Here is a 20,911-nt window from a genome sequence, read left to right as displayed (position 1 = left end):
TTTATTATAGAACACCAGAGATAAAGGGGTATATACAGGTGTATACTGTGCTGTGCTGGAGGCACACACAACTTCCAATAACTCCTGCAGATGGCAAGTGGGCTCAAATAGAGAACAGCTATGTAGGTGGATATAGCGGTATGTACTGGGTACAGAGCACACAGACAGCACGCACTATCTCCTAACACTACTGACTGCAAGCTCTATTATTAAAGATAGATCATTAGCTATATAGGTGAGGTGAATATAGCGGTGTATACTGCGGTCAGGGCACGCAGACAATAACCAGAAAACACCAGAGATAAAGGGGTACATACAGATGTATACTGTGCTGTGCTGGAGGCACACACAACTTCCAATAACTCCTGCAGATGGCAAGTGGGCTCAAATAGAGAACAGCTATGTAGGTGGATATAGCGGTATGTACTGGGTACAGAGCACGCAGACAGCACGCACAATAACCACTACACAACAGCAAGATAGAAAATCGGCCGAAAACGATCGGTGTGTACTGTGTTGAAGGTACACAGAACACCCACTGCTTCAGACGCCAACACACTACACGAGGCCGCCACGTTGGTGGCCTTATATAGTGTGGGGCGTGCACTACACAGCCTGAGCTATGATTGGCCACAGGCATCCTGCCTGTGGCCAATCATGGCTCTCCTCGCTGCTGGCGCTGCGATTGGCCAAGCATGCGGGGTCACAGTGCATGCTTGGCCAATCATGAGCCAGCAATGCACTGCGCCATTGCAGTGCATTGTGGGCCGTGAGCGCCACGCGAATTTGACGTGAACGGACCAAAATGTTCGGATTTCGCCGAACGGACGAACAGCCAATGTTCGAGTCGAACGTACGTTCGACTCGAACACGAAGCTCATCCCTAGGTGTAATATAGGTTGAGTCATGCTGCTCCATCAACCAGCAGGAATACTGATATCTGAAAAGACAAGTCAAATAGAGAGCGCCACCGGCCCTAGTGTGACATCGTTTATTAAAAAAGATATAGACAAATGAATGTAGTACACTCATATAGTGTTAATAAAAAGAAGCGTATCCATAGACTATTTAAGTGCTCCTATGAGACCACATGGTAGAAGGAGGCCACGTCCTCTGAAATGCGTAGTCATAGCAACCATCAATCGCCATTTATTAGCAATCTTCTGAGGATCACGCGCACGTGTGGAGTCTCTCTGCTTTCCAGGATCCTCGCTGAGAGCAGGCGAATCTCGTGCAGTTTGTTGGCGTTTGCTCGTGGACTATTCAGACAGAGACTGTCAGTTCACTTTACATCCAGCTTGGATTTCTGGACTCAGGAGAGCAACCACAGCCTTTATGGATGTACTTGCTTTTATCAACACAATGTGAGTGTACTACATTAATTTGTTAGTAAACGGTATCACACTAGAGCCTGTTCACTCTTTCTTTTAGGGCCGGTTCACACAGCAGGCGAGGCGAGGCGACTTCGACTTGCCTCGCCGCGACCTGCCGCGGCCTCAGCGGCGACTTGCAAATGACTTCTGTATAGAAGTCAATGCAAGTCGCCCCGAGGTCGCCCAAAAGTAGTACAGGAACCTTTTTTCTGAGTCAGAGCGACTCGAGTCGCTCCTCTCAGAACGGTTCCATTGTACAGAACGGGGGAGACTTGCGAGAGCGAGGCGAGGCGAGTCGTGTCGCCTCGCATCGCCCGCTGTGTGAACCGGCTCTAACTCTTGTCTTTTACGCTGGTAAAAGCAGCTGTAAAAACACCCTCTGTGCATGGGGACTTACAGTGAGGGCAGTATTACCTCCTATATCCTCTATCATTTTTAGGCCTCTTGTGATAGCAATAAAGCTAATTAAAAAAAAGAAGAAGTAAAAATGTAATAAAAACATAAAAGCTTTATGCCTGCTACAATGTGTTTGGGCAGCACCAGCTGGAGGCGGGTCTGGCAGAGGCAGTGCCTGAGTATGTCGTGTGATATCATGGTGCAAAGGAGCCGAGCCGTGTGGAGTGGCCAGATCCTCGTGTGTGGGACTGTGGGAAGGGAGCAAGGCAAGCCGGGAGTGGGACTGTCATTGTTGTTTGGATTGGAGTGGACTGAAGGGATCACCTGGCATGGAAAGAGACTGTCACTGTGACTCAGGAAGGGGCGTGTCGTGTTGGTGAGGTGTTATCATCATCTGTGCTGCTGCAAACTGCTGTCAGTGTCACTGAATTCTTGGGTACCATCATTTTTCATCATCATTTTTCGAACACACGCAGTTTTGAGGCTACACACATTTGGTATCTATTTATGTTATCCTTTATTCTGTACAAAAAATTGGCCATTAAATTGTTTGTGTGCAATTACATTTATTTTAGTTTATTTTTTCATGAAAATGTAGAGTAAAGTTACGTTAATAACTTAATAACTTAATAACTTAACTTTTTTATTATGCAAGGCCTCCGGGTGATTTAAAGTGAATGTAAAGGTTGCATTTTTTTTATCTTAATGCATTCTATGCATTAAGTTAAAATACCCTCTGTGTGCAGCAGCTGCCCCTGCACCTATTTACCTGAGCTCCATCTCTATCCAGAGATGTCCAAGAGTGCCTCAGACTCTCCCTTCTGATTGGCTGAGAGGCAGCAGTGGTGCCATTGGCTGCCGCTGCTGTCAATTAAAGTCAGTTAACCAATCAGGAGAGAGAGGGGGTGGGGCCAAGGCTCCATGTCTAAATGGGCACACGGAGCTGCAGCTCGGCTCGGGTACCCCCATAGCAAGCTGCTTGCTGTGGGCACACATGACAGGAGGAAGGGGCCAAAAACACAGAAGAGGGACCCGAGAAGAGGAGGCTCTGGGCTGCTCTTTGCAAATCCACTGCACAGGGCAGGTAAGTAAACCATGTTTATTATTTTTATTTAAAAAATGTGACTTTGCAATCACTTTAAGTAATGTCATAGTTAAAAGTGTACATTTTAACAAGCGTGCAAAATGTTTAAAAATTTTCTTTAGTTAATAAAAATTTGCGCAAATACTGAGCGACATAAAAAAACATATCTATTGTATCTTTATTCTACAAGGCCTCTGGGGGTTTTTAAGTAATTTAAGTGTACATAATTACTGTAGAGGGGAACTGGTTAAAAAAATAAATGGCTTTTGGAAAGCTCTTACCTTAAACTAGCATAAGATTGCTTTAGCTTGGTATGATAATGTCAGGGTAACTAATATAATATTTTTTGTAGTTGGAAAGGAGTGTCTACAAGCAAGGGCCAGATCTTGTGGAGAATGTATAGAAGCTGGACCAAACTGTGGGTGGTGCACAAAAGTGGTAAGTTGGTATGATGAACTGTTTGTGATATCCAAAAGGAATTTATAATTGTACGGTTACATATTTACTAGATGGATTTGTTATAGGGATATTTAGGAAAATAATAGCTAATGTAGCAAAGTCCTGGACCTTTAGGCCTAATGGTGACCTCAAGAGTCAAGGACAGCTGACATCCTTCTGTGTAGAGTGGGTTACAAGGCATGGTGGGTGCATACTTGCCAACTGTCCCGAATTTCCCAGGACATTCCCAGGATTTGGACCTTTTCCCGATTTTAGTGTTTCCTGGGAAATGTCCCGGGAAATCAATTTTTTCCAGATTTTTCACCGCCCGCTGCCACTAGAGGTCTGCGGCCGGCGGAGACCAGAAGAAGTAACACCAAGAAAAAATAAGAGGTGAAGCCAGCCGAGTGGCTACAAAAGAAATTGAGCTGCGGCGCGGCCCACCCCTGCCCCACTGCTGGTCTGTTTGTGACTTGTTGCGGAAAGGTGCGGGGGTGGGTGGCGCTGCAGCTCAATTTCTCTTATAGACACCCGGCCGGATCTGCCTCTATCGTGATCCCCTCTGGAATTCTGTAATGGCGGTGCAAACTTGATTGCTGGGATATCTGATGTAAGGGGGACACCGCTGGGGGATACCTGATATAAGGGGGACACCACTGGGGGATACCTGATGTAAGGGGGACACAGCTGGTGGATACATAATGTAAGGGGGACAATGATGGGGGATATATGTTAAATAGTGTTGCGCTCCACAATTAGTACAAATAGATCAATTAAATAAATATAGATATATATGTCAATATACAATGTGCAAATAATTATATAATAACTGTTATCTCTTTCGAGTAGTGAGTAAATGCTCCTTCAAAAAATATCTAAACGCATGCGATCTATCATATAATCCCTCTTCCAACTAAAGTGCATCTAGTGACAATAAACAATAAAGTGCATTCAGTGCCAGAAAATAATACATATAATTAAGCTAAAAATATAGATATATATTAAATATGAAATATAATAATTCGATCCATAGTGCATATAGTGTAAAACACAAAATTTTAAATTAAATAGTGTATAACAAAATATATAAAATAGCCAAACAATGAATAATCAGATATCCAATAAGGTGCAACGAAGTAATAGTGATAGTGTCTATTTCTGTAAAGGAAAAATTCTCAGTCCATATCAAAACATGCACTTTGTGTATCCATTCTGTGTCATAAACATATAATGACTCCGTGAATAAACAATAATTCCACCGGTGATCTCGTGAATAGGTGTCCACACACTAGGTGTAATGGCTACCTTACCTTACTGCTGTAAGGTAAACAGCAGATATTTCTTTTACAAACAGATGGTATAGGCAATATGGGTGGTCCCCTCTAGGTCCTCGGCCCCAAACCAATATTCACATCCATAGGAGAAAAGAAGGAGCTCCAATAGTGAAGTATGTAATAAAATCAAACTTTATTCTAAAAAGGACATAGTCCTGGGTACTCACATTTACAATGGAGCATATAGGCATACTATAAACAAAGCAACAGCATCAAACGAACGGACACCACGTTCGTACTCCGGACGTTTCCTTTTTTTCCTTGTTGTATTTTCCTTTATTTGAAACATTGTGGCGCGAGATTGTGGCGTGAGGATAATCTATAATTTACTAATGATGGGGGATAACTGATGTAAGGGGGCACTTGATGTAAGGGGAGCATCGCTGGGGGACACCTAATTTAAGGAGGACACCGCTGGGGGATACCTGATGTAAGGGGGACAACGCTGGGGGATACCTGATGTAAGGGGGGTACTTGATGTAAGGGGGCATCGCTGGGGAAACCTAATGTAAGGAGGACACTGCTGTGGGACACTTGATGTAAGGGGGACACTGTTGGGGGATACCTGATGTAAGGAGGACACCGCTGGGGGATACCTGATGTAAAGGGGGCTACACTGGGGGACACCTGATGTAAGGGGGGCTCCACTGGGGGATACCTGATGTAAGGGGGGGCTCCAGTGGGGAACACCTGATTGCATCTGGTGGCAGGCGGCATTGCAAGTGACACACTCGGGGCTCCCACTGATTCTATATTATGGTGAGTTGAACTATTTCATTTTATATTACAATGTAATAATGCGCTTCAATCATCCTGACACCATAACAACCATGGTGCCGGGATGTTCTGATCCTGTTTCCCTGTCTTGGTCCCTACCCTGTCCCACCTGTTACTATCATCCCTGTCCTGCAGTCTGATCTGTCCATCCTCTCCCTGTCCTGTGTTCCTTACCCCATCTGCTAATCTCCCTGTGTATGACCTTTGCCTGGCTTGTGTCTCTGATTCTGGACTGCTCTTTGTTTATTTACTGATCCTCTGTGCATGACCCTGACCTGGCTATCGTTTAGGATCCTGGTATTTTCCATTTATTGTACATATCTGTCTGTTGTTATTTGGGGGTCTCTGTTGGTTGATGTATTGCACTGTGTGGTTGTATTTATATTATTCACTTCCCTTAATAAATCATTATATTTCACTTATACACGTTTGGGTTTCCTCTGTTGCAGTCCACACAGTTCTGGTCTTATCTGATACATGACAGCAATGTAGAGGCTTCTGAGTGCAGTCCCTGGTCTGGGCACACCGCTGCGATATGGTGCTTCCAGATGGCGTGGAGCGCAAACACAGGCACACATGACTGACGTTGATCGGGGTTACTTCCGGGTCGGGTCAGCGGGGAGGAACTCGCATTCGGGACATGCGTGTCCCTTCATCAGGCTTTGTAATTTCTATTAAATCACCAGTAAATGGCAGCATAGATTTAAAAGCCTGAATGACAGAAAGCACATTTTAATGGAACACTGCTAAAATAGCAGGGGGAACCAAAAAGACAGACCTTTGTTTCTGGTGGGAACAGAATAGCAGTTGATATCCTGTCTATCAGACTGAAGCTCATGTTTTTGCCATTGCAGGTAAGAGAGGGAATATTTAGGGCTATAAACAGGGCAAAATTGATTTAATTTACATCCCTGTGATCAGTAAAGGCTGCGGTCGCTACTGTGTGATTAAATAACCTATCAAGACATGGGCAGTTATTTATTATTTTCTATGAGGACGTTATTCCAATATATGAGAATGTTATTATTATAGATATAGTCATGTAGTATTATGGATGAACAGAATAGCAGTTGCTATCCTGTCTACCAGACTGAAGGTCTTGTTTGTATCATTGCAGAAACTTTTCAATAAAAACACTTCTGGTTTCACCCGGCCCGCTCCCTTCGCAGAATTTGAATTATTGACCATATTTTCAGTATATGTGCAACAAATGCAAAGATATTTATTGTCTCTTAAACAGAACTGGGGGAGAGAGAGAGTTAGGGCCAGGACACCTGTAGGTAGATGCAATGTTAATTGGCAGACTCTTCAAGCTTCACCCCCCCTGGCTTGGAACTTACTGATGCTCCACAAGCATCCCTTTTGCTGTTCCGCTGGGTCCCTGACTTAGCACTTGCTGAGGTTTTCCCATTTCTTCACCGTCCCCAGCTGGTGAGAAGTCTGCTAGGGTACTGGCCTCAGCTTACTCAAAGTGGTCTCTGGTAACAAGGTGGATGGTCCCGTAGTGGCGATAGCTTCCCCTCTACCGACCATGACTGGTTCCCCAGCCAGCAGAACCGTCACTTCTGGTTGAACTACAAGCCTGAAGTCCCAACCCTACACTGCTCTCCTGCTTCTGGATAGGCCCCAGACTGCCTAGCAGCCAGATGTCCCCCGGGATAGGCCTAACAGAACCCCAAACACCTAACTCCACCCAAATAAATAGGCTCTCCCAGCAGGCCAAGGGACCCAAGAAAATCCCTGCCCATTGGCTGAGACACACCATCCATTCATAATCTGTGATGCTCTTGTCTTATCCAATGTCACCAGATACCAGGCCACCTAGTGACAGAAGAGAGAAGTGCAGCAATTCCAGAATTAGGGGGAAATCAATTGATCTCCTAACAATTGGCCAAGGCAATAATCGCCTGGCAACTAAATTTAATAGCAGCCCTGCCTAAACCTCAGGGTGCTACACTAACTACTGTACTCTATTAAAGTGACACTAAACGTGGTGGTTCTAAAACATATATACTTTATTCAAGTATGTATTTTTCATTCAGAAAAAAAGCTTCTTGATCTCAGCTTTCCTCCAAATCTTAAAATATTTTTTTTTTGACCCAGCATTCTGTTAGAGCTTAGGTGGTGGTGGGGTGGGTTGCTGGGTATAAAAGGTGGCAAGTGGCAATATCCCGTAGAAGAGGTATAAAGTTTAGGGGCACAGGCGGGCGTGTATACTGTATATTTCAGTGTAACTAGTGTGTGTTGTACAGTATTTACAGGGGGCTTTGGAATATTATAGGACAGTCTAGATGCATATAGTGTACAGCACGTCTATTAAAATTTACATTGTCCGTGAGTTACGGTAACTAAATTGAAAAAGACACGTAAGTGTTCCTAGTGTGACCCATTACCTATAACTTTGCACCAGTTCTTTTTTTCAAGCAATCCATTATGTCTTTCAATAATTATTATATTATTATACAGGATTTATATATAGCGCCAACAGTTTACGCAGTGCTTAACATGAGGGCAGACAGTATAGTTACAATAATAAACATGTTTGCTGATACCCATTTTACATATCAATGCATAATGGTATTAGCTACAATTATTAAACCATTATGATTTTATGACACTATGGGGGTCATTTACGAAAGGCAAATCCACTTTGCACTACAAGTGCAAAGTGCACCTGAAATTGCACTGAAAGTGCACTTGGAAGTGCAGTCTCTGTAAATCTGAGGTGTAGATCTGAAATGAGGGGAAGCTCTGCTGATTTTATTATCCAATCACGTGCAAGCTAAAATGCTTTTTTATCTTCTTTGCATGTCCCCCTCGGATCTACAGCAACTGCACTTCCAAGTGCACTTTCAGTACAATTTCAAGTGCAGTTTGAACTTGTAGTGCAAAGTGGATTTGCCTTTAGTAAATAACCCCCTCTGTTACTTTATGAAGCAAGAATAAACCCTTGAGAGTGGGACATTCAATATATATAGTGCCTCACAGTATATACACTGTAGTATTTAGTAAAATTGTGTGGTGTAGATAAAGAGTATTCATTTTATAAAGATATCTGCTACAGCAATTTTTATATTATGCAATTCAGCAAACTTTATCACTGTGTTTTTTGCTATGTACTAATGAACATGGCAGTCGATGGCCTTTTTTGTCTATATTTATAAGGCTGACTAATACACAAGGCCATGAATGATATCACAGAGAAAGGTCATTGAAAAGTTTGTGACCATCACCAGTGTGCTGACATGAGAAAGTTTCTCCTTACTGTACTCAGGGCCTCTGGTAGGGGGGGGGGATTACCGGTCCTCTTGTAGGGGGCTTGAGCACACAGGGGAGCCCGAAAAAGGGAGGGGGGTTAGTGAGGGATGACAATTACAGAACTCTTCCTCCAGCAGCTGAAAGCTGGTCTTTCCCCCTCTCCCTGCTGCCAGATTTTAACTGCTGAAACACAGTTCTGTAATAGTGTGCTTTATGTAGCTGGGCTTCCCACTCCTCTGCCCCAGACTGCTTCCTGACCTATGCAACTTTGCTTCCTCTCCCCTACACTGCCAGATCCCTCTGCAAACCATGTAACATCTTCTTCTATTTAACCATTTACCTACTGATCTGGCAGTAGTAAACTTCATTTTTTTTTTACAGGTAAGCCTATAATAGAGCTTACCTGTAGGTACAGTGATCTCCTAAACGTTGCAGCCAGTGATAACACTGGCGCATGTGCACTGCACTCTCGGTGGACAGCATACCATCCACTGAGAGAGTTGCGCTGGGACCATGACTCCTGTGCGCATGCGTGAGAGTTACATCATCACGGTTTGGCCAAATGGCTGGTGCCCAAAAACCCAGAGAGAAGACCAAAGGAAGAGGGAATCCCTCTCAGTAGTGACAGCGTGTCGCTTGAGAGATCTGTCATAATTATTATCCACCAAAGCCCGTCCCCCCTTCCCTACAGGGTTGTCAAAAAAAATTGTTACAAAAATATAATTAAGGGCTTATTCACACAGGTACTCTGGCTGTGTGAAGGAGGGGTTTTTGCTGGAGCCGCCTGTCATTTTATGGGGGTGCAGCGCCTGTACGAACACAGCCGCAGGCCCTATTTTGACAGGTGTGCAGGTGAGTGGCCCCCAAATGCACACTTTCTGTGTTTGGGCTGTACACCTGCATCCCCATGCCTTGTCAAATTAGGACGTGCAGCTTTGTACAGCTTCAGGTGGCTCACTGATTCACACTGTACAGACCACAGCACCCATGTGAATGAGCCCCAAGACCTTATCCACAAAGAGCTTTATTTATTATGATTTAGCAGGAGCATATCGTATTTGTGTCTGCTAATAACGATTTTATTTTATTATTAGCGAAATATAGCTAAATTAATTATTTATAATTGATTATTGAAATCCTATGTATATGCATGAACAAATCTGCTTGGTTATTTAACCTAGGTTCACACTAGAATGCGGTACGGGAAGCGTGCATGGACCGCGGGTTTCCCGCACTGCATTCAAATCGCACTGTCATTGTGACTTGCAGCGAGGGTCGGTGTAATTATAACAACATCCCAAACGCGGTGCATTTGCCTGCACCAGATCACATGGTACAAAACGACCATGCAATCTGGTTGCAGTGCGGTTACAAAATTGCTGCCTGCACGGCTGCAGTGCAATTTGAGCTCATTCAAAATTAATAAATCACATGTAAATTGAACAGGAATGCAGTGCGGTTCATAGTGGGAACTGAGGCGTAAGCCTTTATTTTGTTTTTTAAGTCTTTTGTTCTGGATTTTAAACCCAAGAATTTGGCTAAAATATGTCCAGCCTTCTTGATCATACTGATAACTTTTGATGCACAACATTGTGCTGAGTGGAACCAGTTAAACCAATAAAAAAAAAATGGTAGAATTCATGCTGATAGAACTGCTATAACAAGTTAGAAGCCATTAATATTTTATCCAGTATTGTGTTTACTTGTCATGCATTTTAATCTTTATACCTTATTCTTAATTTTAGGATTTTTTGCAAGAAGGTGAGCCCACATCTGCACGCTGTGATGACGTTGCTGCATTAAAAACAAAGGGCTGTCTAGAGGAAGACATTCAGAATCCCAGAGGAAGAAAAGAAAAGCTAAAGGACAACCCTATAACAAATAAGGCCAAAGGAGAGCGTATGGACCCCTCCAAAATTACACAGATCAGACCCCAGCAGTTAAAATTTGAACTGAGATCAGGTGCGGACATATATTCTGAGCATGGTGGGTTTCTGTGTATAAGCCTTGTCACATGGATTATCTAACTTTTGTTTCTTGTTTTGTACAGGAGAGCCCCAGACATTTAATTTAACATTCAGAAGAGCAGAAGATTATCCTATTGACTTGTATTATCTTATGGACCTGTCATATTCCACGAAAGATGATTTAGAGAATGCAAAAAGCCTTGGCATGGCTCTCATGGAAGAAATTAAAAATATTACTGCAGATTTTCGGATAGGTAAGAGTTACATCATATGCTTGTTGTGGAAGAGATCAGAACAAACCCTTCTCTAAGGAAAAGTAGCTGTGCAAATTAAATTGTATTAAAAGAGAAGTATGGGTTTTCTTTTTTTTCCCTAATCATACTTAGTTAGGTGGATGCAGCATCGGAGCGATGCGGCATCTGTCCCCCGTTGCCTCTGCACTGAGAACCGAGCCATCGCACACCGCCGATGGCTCGGTTCTCACAGATCCTCAACCTCTCAATCAGCTCTCCTCTCTGCTCCTCCAAGCTCATTGGAGCGCTGAGCTGTGGAGTAGGGATGACCCTGATGTTCGAGTTGAACGCAAGTTCGACTCGAACATCGGGTGTTCGCCGGATAGCGAACAATTTGAAACGGGTACCTGGATGACCCTGCTCCCCTCTGGCGCACGGGGACTTCCCAATGGCTTCCCCATGGCGTCAGAGGGGGACGGGGCCACCATGTACCCTACTGTGGAGGGGCAGTGAGCGGCTGTCTCAGCCTTTCAGCGGCTTCGCTGAGAGGCTGAGACAGGCATCTGGTGGATCCAGACTTAAGACCCCTTTCACACTTAGCTGCCAAGGCATCAGCGGTAAAGCGCCACTTTACCATCGTTTTAGCTGCGCTATTCAGCCAGTGGTTTTAACCCCCCGCTAGCAGCCGAAAAGGGGTTAAATCCTCCTGTGGTATCGCAGCACTGCCCCATTGATTTCAATGGGGAGCAGCGGTGGAGGAGCAGTGAGCTCACCACTCCTTCACCACTCCAAAGAAGCTGCTGGCATAACTTTTTCTGACACCCTGCCAGTGCACCGCTCCAGTGTGAAATCCCTCGGGCTTTCACATTGTCATGCATGGAGCAGCTGTTTTTGGGCGGTTTTCAGGCGCTATTTTTAACGCTATAGCGCCTACAAAACGCTCCAGTGTGAAAGGGGTCTTATTGTCCTTATGATTTGGTGCCTGGATTGATTCCAGTGACGTCAGCAGAAAGCAGACTTCAAACCGCTCTCTGCTGAAAACGGGGCACAGGAATGCAAAACACATTGCACTCCTATTCTCCTCTTAGGAGAAACCCAGCCAAACAAGCTCAGGCTGGACTTCTCCTTTAAATTATAGAACTGCTTGGGTAAAACTTTACATTTTTTACCCCTTTTTTTTATTTACTGAATTATTATTTTATTTTTTTACCCACACAGGGGACCAACGTTCCCCTATGTGATGCTATTTTTTGTCACAGGTTCTCTTTAATGAGCCTCTCCCACTCTTACCACAACGTGGCTCCACCCACAGTTCACCATTCACAGTTCACACTATGTGTGCCACATTACTACCCTACTAAAACTACCAAAGGCACCCTCTCTCTCACCCCCCTCTCTCTTACCCCCATCTCCTCTCTCTCTCTCTCTCTCACCCTTTCCCTCTCTCCCTACATCTCCCACTCTCACCCCCTCTTTCTCTCGCTCACCCTCTAAATCCTCCTCTCTCTCACCCTTCCTCTCTCTCTTACCCTCCTCTCTCAACCCCACCCCAATTTAATTCAATTTGTTTTAACAAAAAAATGTTTGCATTTTTTATTTTATTTATTTCCAACAAAAAACCTAAGCACCAGGCCCATGATGCTCGTAGTACAGCCCTGTAGATCGTGTACCATTAGCAGTACCAGGGGTGTACGGAAGCCATTGAAAGGCTTTACAGACACCTGATTGATTCCACCTGACAATTGGCATGTCGGATTTACACAAGTGCAATGTGTGTAAAACTCCACACTACTGTCAATCATAGGCATGCACATGGGGTTTGCCAGGTGTTCCTCTAGCCTCTACCATCATAAGTGACAGGATGACTACAGCGGGCCCTTCTGAGTGCAGATCTACCTCAACTTGTACTCTTGCCTTGACCAGGGCCTCCGCTTAGCTGCCTACATCTATATGCTGATGGGGCCTCTGTCTCCCATGCCCCAACTGCAACTAGGCTACTTTCAATCTGGCATATATATGCCCACTGACTCATTGATGACTTGCCCATGGCATGTATCCTACTGTGGAGGGGCAGTGAGCGGCTGTCTCAGCCTTTCATCGGCTTCGCTGAGAGGCTGAGACAGGCATCTGGTGGATCCAGACTTAAGACCCCTTTCACACTTAGCTGCCCAGGCATCAGTGGTAAAGCGCCACTTTACCGTCGCTTTAGCGGTGCTATTCAGCCACTAGTGGGGTGGTTTTAACCCCCCACTAGCAGCCGAAAAGGGGTTAAATCCTCCCGCAAAAAGCCACCGGTATTGCAGCACTGCCCCATTGATTTCAATTAGGAGCAGCGGTGGAGGAGCAGTGAGCTCACCGCTCCTTCACCACTCCAAAGAAGCTGCTGGCAGGACTTTTTCTGACGCCCTGCCAGTGCACCGCTCCAGTGTGAAAGCCCTCGGGCTTTCACATTGTCGTGCAACAGACACCTGATTGATTCCACCTGACAATTGGCATGTCAGATTTACACAAGTGCAATGTGTGTAAAACTCCACACTACTGTCACTCATAGGCATGCGTATGGGGTTTGCCAGGTGTTCCTCTAGCCTCTACCATCATAAGTGACAGGATGACTACAGCGGGCCCTTCTGAGTGCAGATCTACCTCAACTTGTACTCTTGCCTCGATCCAGGGCCTCCGCTTAGCTGCCTACATCTATATGCTGATGGGGCCTCTGTCTCCCATGCCCCAACTGCAACTAGGCTACTCTCAATCTGGCATATATATGCCCACTGACTCATTGATGACATCATCACAGGAGGACTTTAGCTAAAGGGGATCTAGCACCTGATTACACTATTCCCTGTTACCACACACGCTTCTGGGACAGAGCCACCTAATGACAGACTAACCAACTTCACCTGCTTTCACAAAGGTTCCAGATCTTTGTAAATTAAGCTGTGCATGCTTGGCTTGAGTAGATTAACTTGTATTTTGGCAGCAATTAATTTATCAAATTTAAAAAAAAATTACATGAGGGGGGTGGGAATCCATCCAGTGTAAAATAATTGCATTGGTAGCATAGTAGCAAACATACCTGAATAAGTGCTAGTTCTTAGAAGATGTTTATTATTTATATTCTGGAAAAAACATTTCATATGGTGTTGGAAAGCCCAGTTGTATCCCAAGACTTGACCAGATTCTGGACCAGTAGGTTTGGGTATGAGGACACAAGCAAAACATATAGAAAAGATCTGCAGAGTCAGCAGCAAGATATGACCATGGTCTGAAGACACATTTTTACCAATCGATTTGGTTTATAATAGAGATTATGAATAAAGATCAAGGTATAAACCTTTCTACCTGTACCTTATATTTTTCACCTGCATAAGATATGCATTGATCATGTGGTTCCATGGCATCAGCAATTTTATGCAGCTTGGCGTGATCTTGGAGAACCAGAAAGACGTCATGACCCCACTTCCGGTCTAGGGAATAAGTAAACAACTCTGTTCTCTGGTCAGGAAGTTTTTTTGATCTTTTGCTTTTAAAGGTAGAGGAAAGATTTGGGGTCTTATGCCTTGTATACACGGTCGGACTTTACGACGGAAAATGTGCAATCGGACCGCGTTGTTGGAAATTCCGATCAAGTGTGGGCTCCATTGGACTTTTTCCGTCTGAATTTCTGACACACAAAGTCTGAGATCTGGATCTAAAATTTTCCGACAAAAAAATCGGATCGTTTAAATTCAAATCGTGTGTAGACAATTCCGACGCACAAAGTGCCACGCATGCTCAGAATAAATTACTAGATGAAAGCTATTGGCTACTGGCCTCTTTATAATCCTGTCGTACGTGTTGTACGTCACCTCGTTCTGAACGATCTGATTTTTTCTGACAACTGCAATCGTGTGTATGCAAGACAAGTTTGGGCCAAAATACATCTGAAAAAATCTGATGGATTTTGTCGCCAGAATGTCCAACCGTGTGCAGGGCATTTTAGATTTATTGCAGAAAAAGAAAGAAATTGGAACATATACAGAATCTACCATTTCTTTTACTGGGCTTGCTCAATTCATGTAAATGCTCAAAAAAGTGGCATGTTCTATATTTTAGGAAACAAAATTGCTTAGGTTTGATCTAGACACATAGCAATAAATGGGAACCTTATTTGAAATTCACCTCCCTCTTACTATACCTCCCAACTTTTCAGATGGGGACTAGGGACACTTGAAAAAGGGTGCCTTCAAAAAGTATTCATACCCCTTGAAATTTGTTACAACCAAAAATGGAAATGTATTTTATTGGGATTTTATCTGATAGACCAACACAAAGTGGCACATAATTTTGAAGTGGAAGGGAAATAAATGGTTTTCAATTTTTTTTACAAATAAATATTTGAAAAGTGAGGCGATCATTTGTATTCAGCCCCCTTTACTCTGATACCACTAACTAAAATCTAGTGGAACCAATTGTCTTCAGAAGTCATCTAATTAGTAAATATAGTCCACCTCTATTTAATCTCAGTATCAGCTGTTCTGTGAAGCCCTCAGAGGTTTGTTAGAGAACCTTAGTGAACAAACAGCATCATGAAGGCCAAGGAACAAACCAGACAGGTCAGGGATAAAGTTGTGGAGAAGTTTAAAGCAGGGTTAGGTTATAAAAAAAATATCTCAAGCTTTGTACATTTCACAAAGCACTGTTCAATCCATCATCCAAAAATGAAAAGAGTATGGCACAACTACAAACCTACCAAGACATTCTGGCCTAAAAGCAAAACGCTTGTGGCAGAAAACTAACACTGCACATCACCCTGAACACACCGTGAAACATAGTGGTGGTGGCAGCATCATGTTGTGGGGATGATTTTCTTCAGCAGGGACAGGGAAGCTGGTCAGAGTTGATGGGAAAATGGATGGAGCCAAGTACAGGGCAATCTTAGAAGAAAACCTGTTACAGTCTGCAAAAGACTTGAGACTGGGGCGGAGGTTCACCTCCCAGCAGGACAATGACCCTAAAACATACAGCCAGAGCTACAATGGAATTGTTTAGCTCAGGCGTCTCCAAACTACAGCCCTCTAACTGTTGCAGAACTACACATCTCATGAGGCAATGTAAAACTCTGACATTCATAGACATGATTAGGCATGATGGGAATTGTAGTTCCTGAACAACTGGAGGGTCATAGTTTGGAGACCCCTGGTTTAGATCCAAGCATATTTATGTGTTAAAATGGCCCAGTCAAATTCCAGACCTAAATTCAATTGAGAATCTGTGGCAAGACTCGAAAATTGTTCAATTCACTCTCTAGATGTGCAAAGCTGGTAGAGACGTCCCCACAAACTTGCAGCTGTAATTGCAGCGAACGGTGGTTCTACAAAGCATTGAATCAGGGGGGCTGAATACAAATTCACCCCACACTTCGCATATTTATTTGTAAAAAATGTTGACATTCATTTATCATTTTCCTTCCACTTCACAATTATGTACCACTTTGTTTTGGTCTATCACATAAAATAAATTTACGTTTTTGGTTGTAACATGACAAAATGTGGAAAATTTCAAGGGGTATGAAAACTTTTTTTTCAAGGCACTGTATTAGCAAAAATATTTAGGCATAGGACACACCCCCTTAAAGGATAATTATACAAAACAATTATTAGTTAAACACACAGGTGTTTTTTTTTGCTTTTATATTTGCTTTTGAAATCTACAAATGCAGCCATTTAGAATTTGGATGAAAGGTTTAGCACTGGGAAACACTTTTTGAAATATAAATTGTGCATAAATTGTGCATTTTATATACAAACCAAAATGAGGGACAAATGAGATGGAATGCGGGACACAGGGACTTTGTTCCAAATCATGGAGAGTCCCTTGAAATCAGGGACAGTTGGGAGCTATGCTTTTACTGTGGGAAAAGGCCCAAGTATGAGCAGGTCTTTAGGGATATTTTGACACAATATACAGTACACTTGTGTTGCTGTACAAAGCAAAGAAACTGTAGTGTTTGACTCGACAATTTTCAACCGTTATGCTTTGTATGTAAGAGGAAAAGAGATTATAATTTTCTTAAATAACTTGGTTTGTTTGATGTTCCAGGAAGAAAGGGTGACCCCTAGAAGTAGCACATCTATAGTATCCTACTGCAATGAATCGTGTGGCAACCTCACCCTGGACCCTGACCCTCTGACGCGTTTCACTCCTCCCCACAGAGCTTAGACATGGGGATCCCCATGACTAAGCTCCAGTGGGAGGCTGATTGAAATGCATGGCCTGGTCATTGCAGTAGAACACCATAGATGTGCTACTTCTAGGGGTCACCCTTTCTTCCCTGAACCTTTGCAGGAGCCAGGGCGAGCTCCATCCCCTGTCAGCACTCCAGCAGCAGCTGCAGATACACTGTCCACATAGCCCCTCCCTGTCAAGCCTGGGCGGCCCACATACTTTTCCTTGGTTTGTTTGATGTACAGCCAAACACTGTTGAGCTTTTTTTGCTCAGCCAAAAGGCTGATTGAAAGAAACTGATTAAATCCCCCATCCACACATTCGAGGTTAATGGCAAAATTCTCCCTGCTGCTCTATTGTTCTCTGATAGTGGGACTCCCCCACTGTCAGAATACACAAATCAGCCCTGCAGCTGAGTGTCTGAAAGCATTGATTGAATGGAAATATACCAACAGTCCAGTTTAAGTAGATCATTAGATTGACTCCTCTCAAATGAGAATGGCCATGAATGGATCAAAATTTGGCCGCTCCCTGGATGAAGTTTGATCCACCTATGACCAGTGTAAGTTGTTCTTTGTATTTTGGAAATGTACTCAATTTTTTTCTTTATACTATCTGTTTTGGTTCAGGTTTTGGGACTTTACCTACAAAACTCATCCGCCCGTGCTCCAATGATCAGAAATGTGTCATTTATAAGAATGTACTCAACCTTACAAGTAATGGAAACATCTTCAATGAATTAGTAGGCAAGCAGCAGATCTCTGAAAACCTGGATTCCACAAAAGGTGTATTTGATGCAATTATGCAAGTTGCTGTGTGTGGTGTAAGTACTGAATATACTGTATAGCATTCATTGGAACCAACAATTTCTGCACTCACATGTGTTTTTTAAAGATGACCTGTCACTACACCACAAAAAATGCTTTAGGTCAATGTTTTTAAAAAAAAACTATTTTTTATTGGGTTTTTCAATAGCACACAGTGTTGCCCACACAGGGGCCAAACATTACCCACGTAGGGGTAGAACTTCTGATGCGGCAACAGACCACACCAGGGTACATCATACAACATAAATAGCCTGTCACTGATGCAGCAACAGACCACAACAGGACAGGTCATACAATATAAACAACTTAACTAAACTTATCTATACCCCAATGTGGGGAGAGGTTTAATTCAGGAGAATCTGTGGTCAACATTATAATGACAGGATGGGGTGGCATGAGGGTAATTGGGTCAGTATATTATCATACTTTAGCCATAATGTTAATCTAGGGATTGGTTACTACATCGGTTGCTGTGGTACAATCTTCTAGCCAACAGTTCCATATCTTTTCAAATTTGTGTGGGCAACCCCTGCCCAAGTAGGTGGCTTTGTAAAGGGGTAAACTGGCGTTCACTAGGTTTTTCCAGAATTTGACAGGGGGGAGGAGATGGTTGCCTCCAGTTCATCGTGGTGGCCTTGCGTGCATAATACAATAACAGGGATATGAGTATTTTCCTAGCTCTGAGCATGGACATCTGCTCCACCAGTCCCAAGAGATAATGTTTAGGGTCATAAGGGACACTAGTCCTAGTGATCTTAGCGATCACTTGGAGAACTTCTTTCCAGTAGTGTACAATTGCTGGGCAAGTCCAGAAAATGTGAAAGAAATTCCCCAGCTGGTATGAGCAGTGCCAACACGCCGGAGAATACGCCTGCGACATATGGTGCAGCCGGTGAGGCGTGTAGTGAGCCCTGTGTATAATAATGTATTGGACCAGTTTGTCCCTGGCTGAGACCAGAGGGGAGAACGGAAAACCCCAAATCTCCCTCCAATCATCCTCGTCCAGCCCCGGTATGTCCTCCACCCATTTCCTGCGGAGGGAGGACAGCTCGGGGACAGCAGCAACCAGCAGGGACCCATAGATCTGACACGTGGGCTTTTCTAGATTCTTCACCCGAAGGATGGATTCAAGCTCGGAATATTCCAATGTAATTGGTCGGCCTAAGAACTGACACTTGTAAGCATGAGCGATTTGGAGATACTTGAAATGGGCCCGTGCAGGTACATTAAACTTAGTACACAATACATGAAAGGGAGTGAGCTCTCTGTTGGTGATAACATGCTCAAGGGTCAGTATTCTATATTTGACCCAGGCCTGTGGATCTGGGATGGTATTAAACTGTGGTAGGTTAGGATTCAGCCACAGAGGGGTGTGAGGGGACCAGAAGTTCAGCTGGGGTGCCCTCAACGCTTCTCCCACCCTCCACGCCCGCATGGTGGTGCTCAAAGAAGGAGTGAGGCAGTGAGGGGTTTTTGGACCCCTGAATAGCAATCCGTGCAAGGCCTCCAGAGACCCCATTACAGCCGCCTCCAGCACCTTTGCTGCATTAGTCAGGTCTGGCTGCAACCACCAATGGGCGGTTACAAGCTGAATGGCCAGGAAATATTTATGGCAATCCAGAAGAGCCAAACCCCCACTGTCCACAGGCCTGGTCAGAGTCGTGTATTTGAATCTAGGTGATTTAGACCCTCAAATAAATGAGAGAAAAAGTTGTTTAAGAGAGTTAAAGAAGGTTTTGGTCAGCCATTGTGGGGAATTTCTAAAGATGTACCGGTATGTAAATTTGGGGAGGACTTTCATTTTAAGAAGATTTATGCGCCCAATGAGGGAAAGGGGAAGGTTGCTCCACACTTTCAGTTTATTGCTTGATCCCTACCAGGACAGGCTCAAGATTAAGCCGGGCAAAATCCCTGCTCTCTCTTGAAATGATGACACCTAGATATGTAAATTTATCAACCCATTGGATTGGGATAGAGGAGGGTGAGGAGGACCTGGCCCCCTCATCTACCGGAAAGAGCTGAGACTTGTGCCAATTCCCTCTTAGCCCTGTAAAGGTAGAGAAGACATCCAGAGTGCGCCCCAAAGAAAGTCACCAGCATCATTCAAAAATAGCAAAAGATCATCCGCGTAAAGAGCCACCCTCTCCTCCAGCCAGCCCACCTGAAGACCACGGACCTTGGCCGAGCTCCCGAGGGCCTCAGCAATTGGTTCCATGGCCAGGGCGAACAAAGCTGGGGAGAGAGGGCATCCTTGTCTGGTGCCCCTCTGCAGGGGGAACGAAGGAGACAGGGAGCCATTCAGTTTTATACGTGCCAGGGGACCAGTGTATAGTGTGCGTACCCAGGCTATAAATTTCAGTGGGAAACCCATTCGTCTAAGCACCTCCCACAGATACACCCATTCCACCATGTCAAACGCCTTCTCCATATTAAGGGTGGCAATAGTCCTAGTGCCTTGATTAGTGTGGGCAGCATGAATATTGGAAAACAGTCTACCTATATTGATGTCTGTAGACCTACCTGGCATAAAGCCTGTTTGATCAGAGTCAATCAGAGATTTTATTACTTTATTGAGTATAAGGGCCAGTAACTTGGTTAATATTTTTAGGTCACAATTTAGGAGTGCAATCAGCCTGTAGGATGCGCACAACTTGGGATCCTTATTAGGCTTTGGGATGAGAATGATATGAGCCTCTCTCATAGAGGACGGTAAGGAGCCCTGATGGAGACAGGCTTGAAACATCTGAGCTAATCTGGGGGCAAGTAGTTCTGCGTGGGCTCTATAATATTCTATGGGAAGTCCATCCGGCCCCGGGGTCTTTCCTGCTGGGAAAGATTTGATGGCCGTTATGACCTCTTCTGGTGTGATCTCTGAGACAAGGAGTCACCTCTCTGCATCAGAGAGCCACCTCAGTGCCAGTGTGTCCAACATGGAGGTCATAGGTGTAGGGTCAAATCTATCAGGGAGTGAGGAAACGTATAGAGAGGTATAAAACTTAGTGAAGGCAGACAGAATA

At 44.1% G+C, this 20,911-nt stretch overlaps 1 protein-coding gene across 3 annotated transcripts in view; it reads left to right on the top strand.

Annotated features, from left to right (window-relative positions):
- Positions 1 to 20,911, top strand: part of LOC143996174 (integrin beta-1-A-like) — a 103,827-nt gene that overhangs the window by 23,536 nt on the left and 59,380 nt on the right. For all 3 annotated transcript variants that reach the window (XM_077491087.1, XM_077491086.1, XM_077491085.1), the window contains exons 3-6: positions 3,206 to 3,291; positions 10,406 to 10,622; positions 10,711 to 10,881; positions 17,697 to 17,890. In XM_077491087.1, the coding sequence (XP_077347213.1) occupies positions 3,206 to 3,291; positions 10,406 to 10,622; positions 10,711 to 10,881; positions 17,697 to 17,890 (668 nt within the window). The remainder of the gene's footprint in view (positions 1 to 3,205; positions 3,292 to 10,405; positions 10,623 to 10,710; positions 10,882 to 17,696; positions 17,891 to 20,911) is intronic.

Source organism: Lithobates pipiens, unplaced genomic scaffold (assembly GCF_037356315.1).
Source record: "Lithobates pipiens isolate NorthernLeopardFrog02 unplaced genomic scaffold, aLitPip1_a1.2 Scaffold_19, whole genome shotgun sequence".
Lineage (NCBI taxonomy): Eukaryota > Metazoa > Chordata > Amphibia > Anura > Ranidae > Lithobates > Lithobates pipiens.
The sequence above is the reverse complement of the archived record's forward strand: the minus strand, read 5'-3'. Positions and strand labels throughout refer to the sequence as shown.